The following is a 21201-nucleotide window of genomic DNA, read 5'->3' on the forward strand; positions in this document are numbered from 1 at the left end:
GTATCTCATCTATATGTAAAACATCACAAAGTCACTGTATCAGGCTCCAAATCATTTATTCAAAACCTACTATATTCACCTAGAAATTAATGCAAATGATAGAGCCATATGACTATCTGGAAAAAAAAATAACAATATAAAACCTCCTAGAATTTGATCAAAGATAAAAACTATTTCTACATAAAAGGAAACTGATGATGCTCAAAGGAAAAATCATAACTTGCTAAAAGTCATATAAAGATCCAATTCTAGAAGTTAGCTCTGCATAAGGCCTCCATCTACCTCATATTCCTCTCATCTATCCTGGGTATCTTCATTTTTCTAAAGTTCTAAGATTATCAGACTGAAAATATCAGAACTTTCAGTGGCTAGTAAAGCTCCTAAGCCATGCCAGTATAACTTCAATTGAGGGCAAGAGGAGGACAGGAGAGTAAGGAAGAACATGACAGTCCCCAGTCCAACAAGTGGAATACCTCCAAACTAGTGATTCAAATTCATGGGTTTGCAGGAGTCTATGGGATTATAACAAATTCTCAAATTCATATGCACAATGATTCTGTCTATGGACCAAATAAATAATAAACCTCACAAATGTGTTCTATTTTTCAAATTTGTGATTAATAAAATAAAAATTCATTTAAAGACCAAAACTGAAGGGAGAGGGAGGAATGAAAAGGAATTATTAGGAGCAATGTTATTTTCGATTTATATAAGCATTGTTCAGACATCTCTAAGGACCTATCTCATCAAAACCCCATTCCTAATCCTAAATTGCTAAGAATAATGCCAAAATAAACCCTGGATAGATTGAGTTTCCTACAAAAACAGCAGAAAAACAGATGGGCACTTCAAACACAACAATTCAACATCCAGGAACTCATCATAAATAAGTTCAAAATTTGTTTCTCTAAGGCAGTCTCGCTCAAAATGGCCAAAGAACAACAAAACAACAACAAAACAAAGCCCAGAAACCCTAAATGTTCAGTAATAGGAGACCAATTAAATAAAATACCATAAAATCATTACCAAGATTATAATGCATCACTAACAAATGATACAGAGGAATATTTAATATAATAAGGTAGGAAAAGAACACGTAACAGCAAACAGAGGACAAAATCAAAATAAAAAATATAGTTACAACAAAATATCTGGAATGATATATGTCAAAACATGATAGGTTATCTTTGGATAGTGGTATTAAGGATAATTTATATTTTGTTCCAGCCTATTATTTTGCAAATACTCCAAAACAGACTTTGGAGACTTTTTTTGCAAACAGAAATAAATATGTATTCATTTTTAAATGTGAAATTTTAAAATAGTTGAAACAGGTTCATCTCCTATCCTGGTTGTCAAATTTTATCACTTTTACTGTGAACTATGAATCGCATGTTAACACAGATACAATTTTAATGGTTTGATTTTAAGTAATAAAAAAGACTAAGAAAAAAGATAAACACACTTAAAAATGTACCAAATTTTACAATCTAAAGTATTTAAGTCTTTCGGGACACCTGGGTGGCTCAGTTGGTTGGACCACTGCCTTCGGCTCAGGTCATGATCCCGGAGTCCTGGGATTGAGTCCCACATAGGGCTCCCAGCTCCATGGGGAGTCTGCTTCTCCCTCTGACCTTCTCCTCACTCATGCTCTCTCTCACTGTCTCTCTCTCTCAAATAAATAAAATCTTTAAAAAAAAAATTAAAAAAAATTAAAATAAATAAAGTATTTAAGTCTTTCAATAACATGTAAACTACAATCATGCCATATCAGTGAAATTACCTAATGTGTACAAAATTTTCAAAGGTCCTCCCAGTTTTTATATTAATACATTAAAATCTTAAATGTCAAGACAAAATATATCTAAATATTGTTCTCTTTCTCTAAACCTATAGCACTTCTTATTCATAGTCAAAATTAGGCACATACTATAGACATGTAAAATATTGAATCAACTGTGGTAACATTTAAGTCAGAAAGCCCAAATATCAGAATACAATCTCCTACCCTTTCAACTCTTGGACCTGGACAAATTAATTTCTCTCTCTGAACTTCAGTTTCCCTAGCTGTAAAACAGAGTAATACTTATTGTCAAGTGTTTGTGAAGACTAAATTAAAAAACAAAAAACAAAAAATACATGCTAAGTGCTAAGCATAGTGCCCAAAGAACAGAAGGTTCTTAGTAAGTGGTAGTTGCTACTAGAGGCACGTGCAATAGCTTTTAAGTCACGGAACTTGCCAAGCCATTTGAAAACTACATGACTAGTTACTTAACCTTTATAGACCCCAGTTTCCTCATCTGCAAAAACAAAAAACAAAAACTCATCTTGCTGGTCTGTTCTAAGGATTAAGTAAAACTATACAGAAAAATCATCCTGCTTGTAATAGGTGCTCAATAAAGTGTAGTTGGTATCACTATTAGTTAGTTACATCAAGAAACACTGGAGTATAGAGATTAGCAGGCTATAAAATATTTTTACATATAAACTCCCATGTAATTTTAACAATTAATCATTATTTAAATGTACTTCTCTGGAATGTCCGGGTGGCTCAGGTCATGATCCCAGAGTCCCTGGGATCAAGTCCCCCAGGACTTGACTTAGCAGGGCTCCTTGCTGAGCAGGGAGTCTGCTTCTCCCTCTGCCTGCTTGTGCTCTGTCTCTCTCTCTCTCTGACAAACAGATAAAATCTTTCAAAAAAATATTTTTTTAATTCCCAAATTAAGTATAAGTTGTAAAAAAATCATAATACGGCAAACTTCTTAAGCACACTGCAAAACAAAAGACCACTTTGTTAGTTTCAAAATAAAAATGTGCTATCTATAACTAGATCTGCTTTAATATTAAGGTCCAAATAAATCTAAAAGGACTAGAAGGAAAAAAAATTCTAGTCCTTGGGAAGAAAAGACATATCTGAATTTTACCATTTTTTCCATGACTTCACATGTTTATACACAACTAAAATTTAAGTGCCTTTAATATGAGAACTCTTTTCCAATCTCTGAACTCCTGTCTGTACCTTCATGCAGAAGCAGAACAGCACCTTTAACACTATGGAATGTGAAGTGAGACTGCCTAGGTTCAAATCCTAACTTCATCTAAAGCTGTGTGACCTGAGGCATGTTTTAATCCCGCCATGCCCAGTTCCTCATCTGGAAAAAAGAAATTCTTCACACAACTGTTAGGATTAAATGAGTTAATACACTTAAAGTGTTCATAAAAGTGCCCACCATATGGAAGGCACGTAAGTATTTCCTATTATTATTGCTTTATTATTCCCCCCTTGAAATGTCTAGATCTGTGACTCTTGAAACCAATAAATACTAGCTACCCGGTAAACAATTCCAGCAAACGGCTTTACTTAAAATTAGACCTACTTAGGAAATAACTAACACATCTGTCACAGCAGTAAAGATACAGCAACCACTATTAAAGAGGATTTTAGGGCAAAACCAAGGAAAGTCAATTCCCTTTCTTACACTTTCTATTGTACAAAGCTGTAACATCCTTACTTGCTAATAGAAGTTCAGTACCAAAAGAGTTTTACAATTTAGGTATAGCATACACTAATCCAGCAGACAAAAAATTCTCAAACTCAAGCTCCACTATACTCAATTATATTCCTTCAAAGAACAAAGTTCCAATTACTCTTCTATTTTAATAGTTTAGTACTTCAAAATAAAAACTTTTCTGCATAGGACAGTAGAATATCATAAGGATTAAATACGACATTGTAAATAAAAGTGTCTGAAAGTTAAATATGCACTAAATACTAATTTATGAACATAATTGAGAAAATTGTAACAACAGATTTCTCCAATTTCAAACAACTGCCTTCTAACCAGAACTAGTGCTCTGTCCACTTCAAATCTTGGGCCAGGATGAGACGTAAGTCAGAGTAAAGCTGCCATCCCACTAAATGATTTCCTGCTTGAAATGCACTCTTTCCTTTTTATTCATAACTGAGATGGGACTTCTAATATCAAAGTCCTGCCCCTACACCAGAAGTTTTAGGAGTGAAATCCTGGAAGCCCAACTTAAGACCAGAAAAACTTCTGTTATTATAAAACTTCTTTGAAGCTATTAGATCAAAGGATGCCACCCCAATTCCCTACTGCCTTGTGATCCTAACCCGAGTACAGAAAAATGCTAATTGTCTCCAGATTCAAGAATTTGTTAGCTTCAAAAATCAGAAGTACCTGGGCCACATTTCAACTCCAGCTGAGGGCTGGAATGTTTACCTGGCTCACTCTCAAATGAAAAGTTGTAGTCCAACATCAACCGGGACAGTCATGCAGTAGCCATCAATAAGCCACACAGGCCAGGCGGACCACAAGTCACTTGGCAGCCTTCACTGAAGCAAACCGTACTGAAGGCCTGACCGCCAACCCTTCCCTGGTGAACAGGACAATGGGCTAGCAGTCAAGAAAGTTATAGATTCTTCTAGTCACAGATCCTTTTTCAGATTCTTGACTGATTTAACTGAAGAAATCAAATTTGAAAAAATGTAAAGACTTTTTGAAATACAAATGAAAAATGCTGAGTATGCCTCACAGATCTAGTTACTTCATTTGTTGAAAAACATAAAATATATATTATTTGCAATTTGTTTTGTTTACAAAATCATTCCTGGCCTTGTGAAATGATGGGGGGCAGGGGACAACTAGCACTTTTCTTGAGGGTCTGCACAGATCTTTAAACTTCACTAAGCCAGTTTCTCTATCTGGATATAACACTGGGAGTTACGTGTTCTTCCCTCAAAGATAAGCTAAAGATAAATAAATACTGTATGGAAGTACTTTCAGCATTTCAGAAGGAATTCGTTTAAAAATAAATCAATAAATGAATGCAATGGAACCGGTTTTACCCCCAAATCAAGAATTCAGACCAAAGCAGTGCTGGGAGTCAAATTCATTTGTAAGACCCCCATTAGAAAAGCCCCCCCGTAATTAACCTTGCTCTCTTGCTTTTCTGTAACCGCTTAGCTTTGGCTTATAACTGTAGCTTCTGTTAAAATTTTAAGGACAAGCAGCCGGCAGCAGGCTGGGAGATAACCAGAACCCAAGGACATTCCGGAGAGATGGGCCTCACAAGGCCAAATTCCTGTCGTTTGAACAATACGCCCACCCTTCCTCCCCACCTCAAAGGATGTTTGCTCAAGATAAGTTACATACCAGAAAACCGACCCCCAGCTACGAGCACAGGATTACGCAGGCTTAAGCCCACCCTGACTTCCCTTTCCCGCGCGGGCTCCCCCAAAACCAATCAATAGGCACCAGGTATGCTTTACATTCAACTTAACCAATAACTATGCTTCTGCTTCTGTACGTACGCTTTTGCCTCCCCAAACCCCATAAAAAGGCCCTAAACAAAGGCCAGGCGCGCAAGTCCTCTCTAGACTTGTCCGCCCGCCGGTACCTGCGTCCCAATAAACCTCTTGCTGTTTGCATCCAGTGGCAGTGTTGGATTCTTGGGTAAGGGGATCCGCGGGTCTTTCATTTGGAGGTCCCACCGAGATCATCGGACTCCTGCCCAGGGATCCAACGGACTCCCACCGGGAGGTAAGATAGCTGGCCAGCCCTCTTCTGCTTCTGTTCTGTTTCTGTTTCTGTTTCTGTTTCTGTTCTGTTTTATGTTCTCGTTTCGGCTCCTGTCTCCTATCTTGTACGGCCGTGGTCCGCCTATACGCTCGTATAGGACTGTACCTCTACGCGTAGGGGCTCTGTATCTGTAGGCAGCTTGAGAAGGAGCTGACGAGCTCGGACTTCTCCCCTGCCGACCCTGGAGGACGCTCCAGGGTGTCGAGGGGCCCAATTTTTGGGGGCTCCTCATCTGTCCGAGGGTTAAAACCGTCTGTCCGTTCCAGAGGAACCCCTCGGCCCTGGACGGAATCTGTCCACTGAGAGGAGGTCTCGAGACTCCTTCTGTAGGCCAGTGGAATCTGTACGGTGCACCGCAAGGTTTTTGTCTTTGCCGGCTCGTTAATTGTTTTATGTGTCTTTCACATTGCGCCTTGATTAAGATCACATTCTGCTTATGGGAGGGTGTCTAACCCGTTTGAATCTGAGGAGTGCCTGATTGTATGAATGTGTTCGTGCGGCTCCACGGCTTCGGCTACGGAGTCTGAGTGGGCTGCACCCTGATTCTCGCGGAACGTCATACGGCACAACGGTCATCTACTCCTTGGAGTAGCCTGGTCCGGGGTTTATACGGATAGACCTTAGCCAAGACGTTCCTAAGCTCCCGCGAGGGACGCGAGCAGGACAGCACCTGAAAGATCCCCCTCCCCTTGTCTGCAACATCGTACATCGGGAGGGAAAAATAAATACTAAGGTCAATAGCTCCACCTCGCGGCCATCTGAAACCTGAAACTCCTCCCCTGTCACCCTGGGGGACGGCCCAAGGATCATAGGGGCCCGGTCCTTTAGGGCCCCACAAGTATCCGAGGGATACGTCCGTCTGTGGGCCGCAGAGGAAACTCGTAGTTCCACGCGGCCGTCTGAAACCATCCTGTCGGTATTACGCCGAAATCGCGCAGTGTCCTTTTTGTTATTTGTTCTGTGTGTCCTACTTATTGTCTTTGGTGTTATTTTAGACTTTGAGATGGGGCAAACATTCACCACCCCTCTAAGCCTCACTCTAGGTCACTGGAAAGATGTTCAGCACCGAGCCAACAACTTATCGGTGGAAGTCAAAAGAAGAAAATGGCAGACTCTCTGCACCTCTGAATGGCCCACAGAGGGGACCTTTAACATTAATGTTATTTTGCAGGTCAAAGAGCGGGTCTTCGATCAGGGACCCCAGACTAAGGGGCTTTTGCGGAATGTGTTTGCCCAAATGAGTCAGCTAAGAAACTTTCTCCTGACATATTCGATGATAATTACGTAAATAAGCCTTCTTCTAGTAAACCCAGGTTGCTGGGCCATCCCTAACAAAGGGGATTCTGGCTTTATTCTCTCTGTTACTCCTAATAGATGTGGGGGCTTCTCCCTCACTCACTTCCCGTGTTAATGGCTATAACTGGAGCCAACTGGGGTTGGTCTAACTCGAGACAGAGACTATAAGGAATATTCCCAAGCAGCTGCCGAAACTCTTTGTTTCGGGGAAGTTTCCCTGTGTTCTCTGGCCTGACTTGGACTGCCTAACCCCTCCCCCCTGGCTGATGGGAAAGCATGGCGTCTGCTCCTCTGTTGGGGCTTATGAGCTCTGAAACCGGGAATCCTTTCTCAGCCTCCTGGCAGCACTTTGTTTCCTGTTTTCCCCTTCTGTTTCTGCACCAAGGTGCGTGCAGCCTGCATGACTAGCCTCTAGATCATGCACCACAGCTCCTTCTCTTTCCACTGTCAAGGAGCAAGAAGAGCAGCCCCTGGACCTAACACTCCCCACTCCAGATCTTCCCACGCATGTCTCAGGTAAACATTCAAAGTGGAGTGGGCCCAGGTGGAACATAAATCACTATTGGAACTAAGTTAAGTTTGTTGGTTTAATTAAGATAAGATCTGTCTTTGAAGTTAACAGCAGTAAATGGGAAGCTTTTATTCTATCAAAGTTTACTGAAGGTCAGATAAGCTTGTGTTACTTGTTAAAATTTGTTAGCAAAAAAATGACTAAACTGATGGTTAATTGTCTGTCTCAAAGTTTTAATGGGTAATTGCTGAAGTAGCTTTCAAAGTCTTTGGTAACCTGAAAGTTTTAAAGTTTTGCTTGGATGACAAATGGAATTGAATTGTGGACATCTATATCTTAACCAAACAGGATAAAGTGCTAAGTCGTTAATTACTGGATGTAGGGTTGGGCTTTTGACTTCTTACTGCAAAGAAACTAAGAGTATTTAAATCTGCTGGTAAACTTGTTTTATGAGTGAATTAAATGATGCATGGGGAACTCCCCTTATCTCTTGACAAGTTTTCTCACTTGACAATGATCCTCTGTAATCAGGATATTGTTAAGGTTGGACCACTCAAAGGTCTTCTTATTGGTTTCATCTCTTAGTCATATTTATCCTAGAGGCCACCTCTGTTGAGGTGCAATTGCAAATAGATGCTTTAGCTAAGCATAGAACAGCCCTCATAAAAGGAGCCTCAAAGCTCACTATGGAACAGTCCCTGACTGTAATGACTTCACACCAGGTCCAGATTTGTCTTAGAAGCCAAAGGCCACCAATGGATGATGGAGGCCAACTAATTAAATATTAGACCATACTTATAGATATGCCAGAAATAATACTTAAAATTTGTCAAACTTTAAACCTAGTTACCTGTATGCCTGAACCTGACCTGTACTTCTTTCTCTATAGAGCAAAAGAGGTTATTGATCTTGCTTACTCTATTTGTCCAGATTTAAGATGCCCCTGTTAAAAATACGACTGACTCACTGAACAGCATCTCCCTACTTAATACCGAAGTCTCACAAATACTCAAGGCAGTCCTACAAAATAGGATGGCCTTAGATGTCCTGACAGCAGCCCAGGGTGGCACATGTGCAATTATCAAGACAGAATGTTGTGTGTACATCCCAGACTATCACAGGACTAATAAAGGATATGAATGCCCAAATTAAGGCCCTACAAGATCCTTCTCTCTCTCAGTGAATAGTTAAGTTCCTGGTTTGAAGGAGGACTATGGCCAAATCTCCTTTTCGGGCTTCTCATTCTTATCGCCCTATTAACCTTAATATGTTGCTTTGTTCCATGTTTCTCTACTTGGTGCCGAGACTCCATTGCTACAATGACTACACCACGGCAGACGATCCTTGTCGTGCGCGAGGACGCCTCTTCACTGTCAGCGCTGGATTCAGCTGCCTCCACCTTTCGTAACTCCCTTATACGTTCCTACCCTGACCAATATTGACCTGAGCAGGTAGGGACAGCTCTACGCCCCTATTCAGCAGGAAGAAGTTACAGAAGATGAGACCTTCCACCTTCAACCACCTTAAAGATTTAAGGGTCAAAATTGTTCAGGGGGGAATGATGAGGGAGCAGGAGGCTGGCTGAGGACAAAGCAAAAGCTGGCGCCGTGCACCCCCTCTTCACCCGCTCCCCTCCATATGTGTAGCATTCCTCAGGCACCCCTGATCGCCATAAAACGATAAATAGTTAACTTACAGGGATCGCAATCCTGCAGAACAGGAATCTCCCTTGCTCTACAAGATGTCCTAGAGACCTAAACAGGGAGGTTACCTTATCAATAACACAAATTTCCAGAGGCAAATAACTCTTGGTTCCTGAAGCCCTAATGTCCCCCTCCCACCATAAACTGGAGGAGACTGGAGTGGTAACAGAAACTCTAGACAAATTAAAAGAAAGGCTGAATAAGCGTAAAAGGGAATTTAAATCCCAACAATCTTGGTATGAAGGGATTTGGAACCGCTCACCTTGGTTAACCTCCCTGATAACCTCCTTAATAGGACCCTTAATGCTCTTAATATTAATTCTAACTTTTGGGCCATGTATCGTTAACAGATTGACCCAATTTATGAAAGACAGACTGTCACTCATCCAAGCCATGGTATTAACTCAGCAATATCAATCAGTTAAGCTAACTGACCCATTGGGTAAATAAACCTAATGGATATAGGATTCTATCCATAAACAAGAAAAAGGGGGGAATGTAAGACCCCCATTAGAAAAGCCCCCCCGTAATTAACCTTGCTCTCTTGCTTTTCTGTAACCGCTTAGCTTTGGCTTATAACTGTAGCTTCTGTTAAAATTTTAAGGACAAGCAGCCGGCAGCAGGCTGGGAGATAACCAGAACCCAAGGACATTCCGGAGAGATGGGCCTCACAAGGCCAAATTCCTGTCGTTTGAACAATACGCCCACCCTTCCTCCCCACCTCAAAGGATGTTTGCTCAAGATAAGTTACATACCAGAAAACCGACCCCCAGCTACGAGCACAGGATTACGCAGGCTTAAGCCCACCCTGACTTCCCTTTCCCGCGCGGGCTCCCCCAAAACCAATCAATAGGCACCAGGTATGCTTTACATTCAACTTAACCAATAACTATGCTTCTGCTTCTGTACGTACGCTTTTGCCTCCCCAAACCCCATAAAAAGGCCCTAAACAAAGGCCAGGCGCGCAAGTCCTCTCTAGACTTGTCCGCCCGCCGGTACCTGCGTCCCAATAAACCTCTTGCTGTTTGCATCCAGTGGCAGTGTTGGATTCTTGGGTAAGGGGATCCGCGGGTCTTTCACATTCAAGTCAGACTTTTCTGTCTGTATTTGAGTTTCTGGGTTGGGAAACTGGTCTGTATTTCTATAAATCCCTATTCTGAGCCATAATATAAGGGAACTCTTCTGTAATGTCCCAGCCCGCTCCCTATCTTTTCCAGAACTACCAGCCGGAAAAGACAACCTTCCGCAAATCCTACAAATCCTCCCCACCTGCAAAGATTCAGATGGATCCCACAACTTTTCAGCCCTTCGTGACTTGTTACCACTCCTTTGGAGGTAATCACTTCTAATGTCCCCACTCAGGGACAATCACTCCTCTGCTCAGCTTTACACTCTGGGCTGAGCCGTCCCCCGTCTCCCGACAGCTCCGACGACCTTAGACGTCTTCACCAGTTCTCCAGACATCGGGACCTCAAAAGCTCCTGTTCCTGCCCCACCTCCCCGAGCCAGCCGCTCCCCAGGCTCTCTTCAACCCCCGGATCCCCGGCATAGCATCACGGGACTCCCGGTTGTTCTACGCGCTCGGGATCCGCCGCACACCTCACCCCTTCCCCCCGCCCGACTCGCTCTCCCGGCCCTAACCCTCCCCCCCTTGAGACGGGGGGTGGGGAAGGCAAAGCTCTCCGCGACTGGACTGAGACTCGAGAGGCCAGGCGTCCCCCTACCAGGCCCTGCCTGGGCCTCTCGGCTCGACTGCCCTCCACTGCCCCCCTGGCCCAGCCGTGCTTATGCCGAAGAGTAGGGCAGCACGAGCTCAGGGCCCAGCACTTACTCGGGAAGGTAAGTGGAGGAGAAGGAGCTCCACTTGTGTAGCGCGTAGGGGAGAAGCCGGCACTCGGGCGCCGCAGCGACAGCCCCGCCAGCCGCCATCTTGTCAGCACCGAGGCGGCCGCCACCGACCGCCAGCCGCGCCGGGAGGAGGGGAGGGGTGTGGCCTGCTCTTAAAGGGGCCGCGGCCTGACGGGCTGAGCGCTCTCCGGTTCTCGGGTCTCGCCCGCTTCCCGGACTGCTGAGGCGCGCGCGGGTCCTCGGTTCTCTCCTAGAGTTTCCATCGCCTAATGCTCCTTAGTAGACTGACACAAACTGGGACTGGACTGTGAGCACCTGAGGGCTGTCCTGGGCTTGGAGGGGAGTGGCGCAAAGGACTTTTCTTACAAGCTGAGGTAAGGAGAAACCAAGAGTGTTAAAAAAAAGAAACAAACTGTAGTTGGGAGCCCGGACGGGCAACTGAGAGACCGTCCTGGGAGAAAGGACGTCTTTGCGACTTTGGAAACCGCTGCCCTCTCCCGCGTTATCAGTCCTTTGAGGCAACGGCACCGAAAGGGAGCTGGCGTGGAAGACCTAGCATCCTTTCCCAGTGCCGCGGTGCTGGTTTTAAATGTCTCGCCCCGCGTTCCCGAGTCACATGGAGACAGGAAAAGGAAATGCTCGGGTGTCCTCTCACCCTGTTCTGTTTGCGGTTTGTGAGGTGCCCTTCCTTGTCAACATTTGTTGCGTGCCCTCTCACACCAATCCGTGCGCTCGGCTTGCTCAGTCCTGGTATTCACCTACAGACCAGGAAAAACAAAACAAAAAAACCTTAAGGAGCTGAGGAAGCCGCGTGTCATCGTTTTTTTCCAGCTGTTAAATCTGCCCGCTTTTAGCTCGCGCAGAAATTTCGTCCAAAAGTTGAGACAGAACAGAGTTGTAAAAAAAAAAAAAGAGAGAGAGAGAGAGAGAGACCAGAGAAGGAATAACAGCCCAGGTGCTCTGAATGCCATATGGGCATCACGTGAGCTTCTTATCAAAAAAGGAACATTTGCTCCAAATATCTGGCAGCTCTAGATAATGCTCCCCATCAGGTACCCGTTTGTCAAGGTTACGCACGCTTAGTTCTTGGCTTAGCCACTGCAATTAGTCACTCCCTAAAGAAAAGTTTCCAGCCGGAAAAGCCGTGACAGTGTCTTCATCTCCACCTGACCCACAGAAGAACTCCTGCAAGGAGTTTTCTCAGTGAACGACCAACTGAGTTGAAACACTTCAACAGTATTCTCTTCCCAATCAATCATGAAGCTGCCCAAAGCTCCTCAGATCTTTTCCTGACCTCCCCTTACTGTAGGGGAAAACTTAGCAGTGGCCTTTGCTGGAATGTCAGATCAAGAATGTCAAACAAGGGGCGCCTGGCTGGCTCAGTCAGTAGAATATTCCACTCTTGATCTTGGGCTTGTGAGTTCGAGCCCTGCATTGGGCATAGAGATTACCTTAAAAAAAAAAAAAAAAAAGTTAAAATCTTGGAAAGAAAGAATGCCCCAAAGAAAGCCACAGTATGTTAGCTTCTAAAAGCACATGCGCTTTGGGTGTTGCAGCATGTTGGAAAAGTGTTTGTTCCTTGAGGGAATGCTGTGATCTCAGTGACTCAAGTTGGGAGTCTAGAGATGGGGGAGAAGCCAGAGAAGGTTGGGCCCAAAGATGCTTAGTGGTTAACTTTGGGAGAAAGAGATACTTTGAAGGGGAAAATTTTAAGATGGTGACTCAGTTTAGTTAGTTAGGGGCTCTGAAGTCGCTAACCACACCTCTTACCCTAATGTAAGTAGAGTCTTTGTTCTTTTCCAGACATAGAGTTACAGTTTCTGAGTGATCCTTTTATTTTTTTTATTGAGTCTATTTATTTATTTATTTGACAGAGAGAGTGGGGGGTGAGGGGCAGAAGGAGAGGGAGAGAGACATTCTCAAGCAGACTCCATGCTGAATGCATAGCTGGTCATGGGGCTTGATCTCATGATCCCAACATCATGATCTGAGCCTAATCAAGAGTTGGATGTTCAACCAATTGAGCCACCCAGGCGCCCCCAGTGATCCTTTTTAAAAAACAGATACAAGCCAGTTCTTCTTGAGATGACTTTCTGTGACTTTCTATTCCATTTAAGTAATACGGAAATCCCTGAGCAGAGGCCTTTCCTATCCTGCCTTGATTACCTCTCCAGCCTTTTCTCTTCTTTCTCCCTTACAAGCTTTACTCCTGCCAAACTAAACTAACACCCTGAATTGGCTCCTGTAAGTTCTGTGCTCTCTCTGGCCTCCAGGGCTTAGTTGAAGCCAAACCAGGAGTACTCTCCACCATTCTTTACCTGGCTAACTCCTGCTCATTTTTCAGATCATTTCATGCTGGAAAATCGTTCCTGATCACCTATTTTGAGGTTAGGTGCCATTTTCTATATTTCCCTCCTTATCTTAGCAAATATCACAATATATTTTAATTTCCTCTTTTTTCTATTCTCTCTTCCTAAACTGTAACTCCCATATAGGTAGGAGTTATGCATATCCTGTTCACAGTTGTATCCTCAGTCCTATGAGAATGTCTAGTACATAGTAAGTGCTCAGTAAATATTTATTGAAGAATGAATAAATTACACTTAAAGGGAATTTGGGTTGCAAAGGAAAGAGAATGCCAGAACTTCTTAGGCAGCAAACATGTATCTCCTGAGGTGTGATTGCCGTGAAGAATGTAAAGACCCAGGATAGTGTGGCTTTCCTGCAGCAAAGACTTTACAAATGGTACAATAAGTTCAAGTATTCATATGATAACAAAATATAGACATGGTGCTATACTGAACTCAAATTTTATGTAAATGTAAAGATAAAATAGAAGACTAAAAGATTTCAAAATCTGTGAGAATCTACTAGTAGCTCAGATGAAACTTAATATCTTCCTCTGCCTTTGGGGCATTGCCTTATGTGACAGGGTTCATTGTAAGGATACATGGGGAAGGCCTGGAAACTGTCAGCAGCCATTTAATTCCTCTAGGTCCCCCACACTTCAAAGATTGGGACAAACCGGTAGCCTCATGGAGAACTGGATAATAGATGATTATTTTTCCGAGATCAACAGCTCCAGTGACCCAGTCATCTTGTCACCCCTTGAAAGCAATCATCTTTTACTCTCTGATGCCTTCTCGGTATGCTTCTCATAGTACATACTTACCAGAAAAAGTAACTGATTGTATTTGGTTTGTCACCATTCACTATCTTTTCCTATTTAAAAAAAAATTGGGGGGGGGGATTTATTAAGAGGCTTTGATGTTCCAGGCTTTGTCTAGATGCTAGTAAGACAGAGATAAACGAGTCAGACAAGGGCCCATACCATTCTGCTATGGTAACATATAATAAATAAGTCAACCAGATCATTTTAGTCTGTGCATTTGAGTACTAAGAAAAGACTACACTGAAGTAATATTTAGATTGGATGGTGAAAGAAAATTCTCTAAGAAGGTAGTAGTTAAATTAAGCAAATAACCTATACGGTAAGGAAGTGCAAAGGCTGGACGTGAACATTCTAGGCAGAGAGAATAAATGAGTGCAATCAGCCTGAGACAAGAAAGGAGTTGGTATATTCAAAGAATAGAAAGTGTGGCTGGAGCATAGTGATGGGGGAGAGTGAAGTCAGAAAAATGGGTATGGTAAGGAGCCATGATGTGGAACTATGATGGAGAGACCTACTGCAGGGACTCAAGGCAAGGAGCAGCATTATCCATTTTAGATTTTATAAAGTTCACTCAGAAAATGGGTTGGAGAGAGGGAAGAGTTGAAGTGAGAAGACTTGACAGGAGGTTATTATAGTAGCCAGGCAAGAAATGATGGTGGCTTGGACTAACAGGAGATGGAGAACAGAGGTTGAATTGGGACATATTTTAGAAGTAAAACCAGCTAGACTTGCTGGTGGGGGGTGGGGGGAAGGCAGGCAGAAAAGGAAAAAATCAAGGATAATCCCTGGGTTTGGTGTTTGCATCACTAGGTAGATAGTGATGCTTTTATTGAAAGGGGAAGATTTAGAGTTAGAATAGTTTCAAGGTAGAAAGAATCAAGAATTTTGAGTTCAGACATTCAAATGGCCAAGGGACACATGAAAAGATACTCAACACCACTAGTCATCAGATAAATGTAAATCAAAACCATAATGAGATATCCCTGCATACCAGTTAGTATTACTAGTATCAAAAAGACAAGTAATAACACGTGTTGGCAAAGATGTGGAGGAAAGGAAAGCCTCGTACATGGTTGGTAGGAATGTAAATCAGTACAACCATAGTAGGAAACAGTATGGATGTTCCTCAGAAAATTAAAAATAGAAATAGCATATGATCCAGTAATTTCACTATTGGGTATATGCCCAAAGAAAATGAAAACACTGATTTGAAAAGATACATGGGGTGCATAGCTGGCTTAGTCGGTAAAGCATGTGACTCTTGATCTCAGGGTCACGAGTTCAAGCCCCATACTGGGTATAGAGCTTACTTTAAAAAAAAAAAAAATGAAAAGATATAGGCACCCCTATGTTTATTGCAACATTATTTACATAGCCAAGAAATGGAAGCAGCCCAAGTGTCCATTGCTACATGGAGGAGTAAAGAAATATGGTATATACAGGGGCACCTGGGTGGCTCAGTGGGTTAAAGCCTCCACCTTCGGCTCAGGTCATGAACCCAGCCTCCTGGGATTGAACCCCAGCTCTCTGCTTGGCAGGGAGCCTGCTTCCCTTCCTCTCCCTCTGTCTGCCTCTCTGCCTACTTGTGATCTCTGTCAAATAAATAAATAAAATCTTTTTTAAAAAATGGTATATACATATACAAAAGAATGAAATCTTGTCATTTGCAACAACATGAATGGACCTAGAGGGTATTATACTAAGTGAATTAAGTCAGAGAAAGACAAATACTGTATGATTTCACTTATATGTGAAATCCAAAATACAAAACAAATGAACAAACAAGCCAACAAAAAAACAAACACTCTTAAATACAGAAAACAAACTGACCAGAGGGAAGGTTGGTAAGGGGGTGGGTGAAATGGGTGAAGGGATTAAGAGGTACAAAAGAAAAAAAAAAAAAAAGGGAAGTCTGGTATCAGTGTTATACAGGGGATGTCTAATAGATATCCAAGTGGAATTGCTAAGGGTGTAATATGGAGAGTCTATATTGGTCAGAGTCTTACATCTAGTCACCTTATAGGCATTTGGCCTTCTTTTTATCTAACCCTATAGTGGTTGCTTATTTTGCCTCAGGCACTGATTCCTGAGTCAGTAAAATTTTCTCTGCGTAGCAGAATCATTGTAGCTCCAAGTATAGAGGCCTAGATAGAAGAAACCATCGGTGGCAGCCTTCTGCAGAAGAGGATGTACGGGCTCAGAGAATGTCTATGGAAAGAAACTTAAGAGTATGTTTTGAAAATCTTAGTTTTGTTCCTAGGCCTGGTACATTTCTAGCCATGAGAACTTGGGAAAGTCACATAACTTATAGTGGTGGAAAATTGAAACCCCTATAATATTTTCTACCCTTATAAAATGAATTTAATCAAATCTATCCTGTCTACTTCACAAAGGAGTTCTGAAGATCAAGTGAAGGAAGAGAACAATTCTTGAGTACCTAGCTTGCCTACTATGAGATAATGTAAGTTCTCATTTAATCCTCAGAGAAACTGTGAGATATAAACTCTTTTTTAAAAGCACAACTTTTTTTTTTTTTTAAGATTTTATTTATTTATTTGACAGACAGAGATCACAAGTAGGCAGAAAGGTGGGCAGAGAGAGAGAGGAGGAAGCAGACTCCCTGTGGAGCAGAGAGCCCGATGTAGGGCTTAATCCCAGGACTCTGGGATCATGACCCAAGCCGAAGGCAGAGGCTTTAACCCACTGAGCCACCCAGGCTCCCTGAGATATAAATATTTTTATCACCCTTTCACAATCAGAAAAATAAGGCTCAGAAAAGTTAAATACTTGTCTTGGGTTTGCTTCTTCACATGTGTGGGACAGAAGAGAGGGAGGTGGGGGTATTCCTTCCCCTGACTTCCTTCCTGTAAGGTCACTTTGGGCTGACTGGCCCTTTTGACCAGAAGTCACAAGTCCTCTTCCTAAGTGGTCTCTCCACACAGCTCTCTGGTTCTGGGTTCCAGTAACCACTCCCACCCCTTGCTTCCTGCTGTTTCCTGGTATGTTCTTGCACTTTTATAAAGAGTCCCTTTATTAAACCTCTTACATTGCCCAACTTGAGAATGCCATCTGTTTCTAGCTGGGACATTCACTGATACAGTAACTTATCCAAGGAGGTTTAGCTAGTGAGTGACAGAGCCAGAATCTCTTTGGTTCAAAAGCTGGTCCTGTTCGATTGCATCCCATTGGTCTCAAGTGGAAAGAGACAGAGTAAACTATAAAGTACTATTCAGATATAAGATGTTGTCAAATAAAAAAAGACCACCGAGAGTTAGAAGGCAAAACAAATTTGGCTGATTTATTTATTTCCAGGCAAAGGAACACATCAGGCTAAGGGGGAAAAAGAAGGTGTTTTTAGTTTTTTATTTTTATTTTTTTAAAGATTTTATTTATTTTATTTATTTGACACAGACATAGCGAGAGAGAGAACCCAAGCAGGGGGAGTGAAAGAGGTGAGAAGCAGGCTTCCTGCTGACCAGGGAGCCTGAAGTGGGGCTCCATCCCAGCACCCTGGGATCATGACCCAAGCTGAAGTCAGACGCTTAACGACTGAACCACCCAGGCGCTCCCCAGAAGGTGTTTTTAATTATAAGGAAGGGTTTTCATGATTGTTATGTTCACTAAAGATTAAAATATACCCTCTAAATGAGCTGGAATAAATCAACAGCTCTGTACATGATTAGTTAAAACAAGCCTTATACTTCAGTGGCCAGGAAAAAATAAATCTTCAGAAAAGTCCTGTAAGGGTCTTATTTTAGCTGACACGGGGTTGTGTAAAGTTTATGGTTTTTTTAAACAGTTTTAGGTGTTGAGGAAAGTAGAAGCACAATACAGCATTCAGTGTGCCATCTCCTCGGCAAGCTCTGCTGTAAATGGAAGAATTCCCTTTTACAATATTTGGCCACAGATGAAGAAACTAATACTCAAATATGCTAGATGTGCTGTCTAAGGTCATTTACACAACTGGTCTTTTGCAGATCTGACTCCATAACCTAAGTACCTGATTCTCAGTGCCTTTGTTCCTCACATAATTTTTAAAAATTTTTTTAAAATTTTTTATAAATACATAATGTATTATTAGTCCCAAGGGTACTGGTCTGTGAATTGCCAGGTTAACACACTTCACAGCACTCACCATAGCACATACCCTCCCCAATGTCCATAACCCAACCACCCTCTCCCTAACCACCCCCCCCACCCCCCACCCCCCCCACCCCCCCCCACCCCCGGCAACCCTCAGTTTGTTTTGTGACATTAGAGTTTCTTACAGTTTGTCTCCCTCCGGATCCCATCTTGTTTCATTTATTCTTTTCCTACCCCCCAAAGCCCCCACGTTGCATCTCCACTTCCTCATATCAGGGATATCTTATGATAGTTGTCTTTCTCTGATTGACTTATTTTGCTAAGCATAATACCCTGTTCCTCATGTAATTAATGGGAACTTTTTAGGACTACTCCTACATTATTCTTTATATCCTCCTTAACTAGCACATAGTAGATACTCAGCTATCGCCTGAACTGTATGTCTTAGTTCCTCCTGAGTTTCTTCTCACCAATTGTCTTAGACAGTTAAGTCTGCTATAACAAAAACAGCATAAACTTTGTGGCTTAAATGATAAATACTTATTTTTCGCAGCTCTGGAGGCTTGGAAGTTCAAAATCAAGGTGCTTGTAGATTCAGGATCTGATGAAAGCCCTCCTCCTGATTTGCAGACATCCACCTTCTTCTGCCTCTGGCCCCCTAAAATGCATGTCCTTCTTACATGCAAAATACATTCATTTCATCCCAATAGCCCCAAAAGTCTTAGCTTATTCCAGGATAATGTCTAAAGTCCAAAGTTTTTTCCAAATATCATCGCAATCAGATATGGATGAGGCTCTTCTGGAGGCAGAACTCCTCTCCAGCTATGAATCAGTGAAACCAGGTAGGGTAGTTGCTTCCACAATACAGCGGTAGGAGAGGCAAAAGATAGACATTCCCTTCCAAAAGGAAGAAATGAGAAAGAGGGAAGGAGGGATGAGTCTCATGAAAACCAGGCAAACTCAGTGAGATCTTAAAGCCTGAGAATAATCCCCTTTGGCTCCTTGCTCTGCTTTTAGTACTGCCTCTTTGGCTCCCTGGGACGGTGATCCTGCCTGCCACTGCTATTCCGCCATTCCAGAAACCTCCCTGCTGCTGGTCACACCCCCAGGGCTCTGGGTAGCTCAGCCCCAGGGCTGTGAGTGCAAGTCTGTTTAACAGAGCTGATAGCCTCCTCTTTTGAAACCCTGATGGCACCCCGATCTCTTAATTGTTTTCAGGGTCATTCTTTCCCTGTCTTGAAGAATAGCTTATGTTCTACCACATAGCTCTGTGGTCCTGGTCCTGTAAAATCCAAGACATCCAACAGGTTTTCTTCATTCCATCTGTGTCCATCCCCTTCAGTTCACACTGGAGTATCCTTGCTGAAGTGGCTGATTAGGTCTGTGGTTCACATCCGCACTAATCTCCTTATCAAATGATCAGCCAGCCATACCATCAGTGTTCTCTTCAAACCTGCTTTCTCGTTTCTTGTAATGTGGACAGGCTTAGAATTTTCCAAATCTTTAAATTCTCATTCCTTTTTGCATAACAGTTCCGTCATCAGTTCTATAAGCAGTGAGGAGTAACCAAGCCACTCCTTAAACACTTTGTTTAGAAATCTCAGCTAGATAACCAATTTCATCACTTGCAAGTTCTACCTTCACAGAACACAAGAACAAGAACACAAATTCTTTACCACTTTAGACAAAGATCACCTTTCCTCCAGTCTCTGGTAACATGTTCCTCATTTCTGTCTGAAACCAGAATGGCCTTTCCTGTCCGTATCTCTAGCAACATTCTATTTGTGTATTCTCCTAAAGAATGGAAAGCATTCTCTCCAGCTCTCTTCCCTCTGAGCTCTTGCCAGAATCACCTTTGGTAACCCCTCACAGCAATAATGAGTTTTTCAAGCATGTACCCCCCAAACTCCAGCCCCTACTCATTACCCACTTCCAAAGCTGCTTCCACACTTTTAGGTATTTTTTGCAGCAGCATGCCCACTTCTGTGTACTATTTTTTGTCTTAGTTAGCTTAGGCTACTATAACAGCAATGCAATAGACTATGCGGCTTAAATAGTTATTAACCTTAATAATTAAGTTATTTTGTCAGCAAAAATGTATTCAGAAATAGCAGAGAATTACAGTTCAGGACATGCAAGCTACAGTGAAACCATAGACAAGTCCAGCAGGCAAAGGAGAGGGATGTTATTTGGTTGAAAAAGAAGTTGGAAGGGTTGTTTTGAATGGAAAGTCCATCGGAGAAAAGAAAGAGTTCAGGGTGATGACTTCTCATTAGCTGATTTGCAGAGGAAGTCAATGTCTTGTAGGAGATGCAATGTACAGCTTTTCCCTCTTGGGGCCTATAACTGATGATTCTTTCCTGGTGATGATTCTTCTGTTGGGAGTGTAATTGACACTTCTGGTGAGAGAGTATAACTGATAGTTCTTCCTATAACTGACATTGGGTGGTATATCTATCCTCTGTCTACTTTAGTAAGGTTTTCCTTCACTAATTTTCACACAACAAACATTTATTTCTCACACTTCGGCTGGGAAGTCCAAAATCAAGGCACTGGTAGATTGGTGTCTACACCCTTATTCTCGGTTTGCAGATGGATGCCTTCTTGCTGTGTGGCTGAGAGAAAAGAGTTCTGGTCTCATTCCCTTGTAAGGACCCTAATCCCATCAGGAGGCTCCGCCTTCATGACTTCCTCAAAATATAATCAGCTTCTAAAGGCCCCACCTTCTAAAACCATCACATCAAGGGATAGGGGCTTCAACCTATGATTTTGAAGAAAACGCAAACCTTCAGTCCATAGCACTAATTTATGATTATAGTTTAAAAAAATCAAAGGAGTTTGTTTAGGGATCATTTATAGATCAGAAGACTAGAAAGAGTTAAAGACATGGGGGCTATCATTTGGTTAGCCGTTTTTGGTTAGTAAATGAAGAAAATCATCATGGGGATTAGAATTTGCTCCCAAATAATTCCCATTGAGAATTTCTTG

The 21201-nt window shown here is 42.4% G+C and overlaps 1 protein-coding gene across 3 annotated transcripts in view; it reads right to left on the reverse strand.

Moving 5' to 3' along the window:
* MKLN1 (muskelin 1) overlaps positions 1-21201 on the reverse strand; it is a 338468-nt gene that overhangs the window by 168399 nt on the left and 148868 nt on the right. Inside the window, exon 1 of one of the 3 annotated variants that reach the window (XM_032305385.1) lies at positions 11614-11697. The exons of 1 other annotated variant lie outside the window; for it this stretch is intronic. In XM_032305385.1, the coding sequence (XP_032161276.1) occupies positions 11614-11657 (44 nt within the window). In that variant the 5' untranslated portion in view covers positions 11658-11697. Of the gene's footprint in view, positions 1-10941; positions 11105-11613; positions 11698-21201 lie in introns of those variants that run through there. One more of the 3 variants, XM_032305384.1, reaches the window with a different exon arrangement.

This window comes from Mustela erminea, chromosome 11 (genome assembly GCF_009829155.1).
Source record: "Mustela erminea isolate mMusErm1 chromosome 11, mMusErm1.Pri, whole genome shotgun sequence".
In the NCBI taxonomy this organism is placed as follows: Eukaryota; Metazoa; Chordata; class Mammalia; order Carnivora; family Mustelidae; genus Mustela; species Mustela erminea.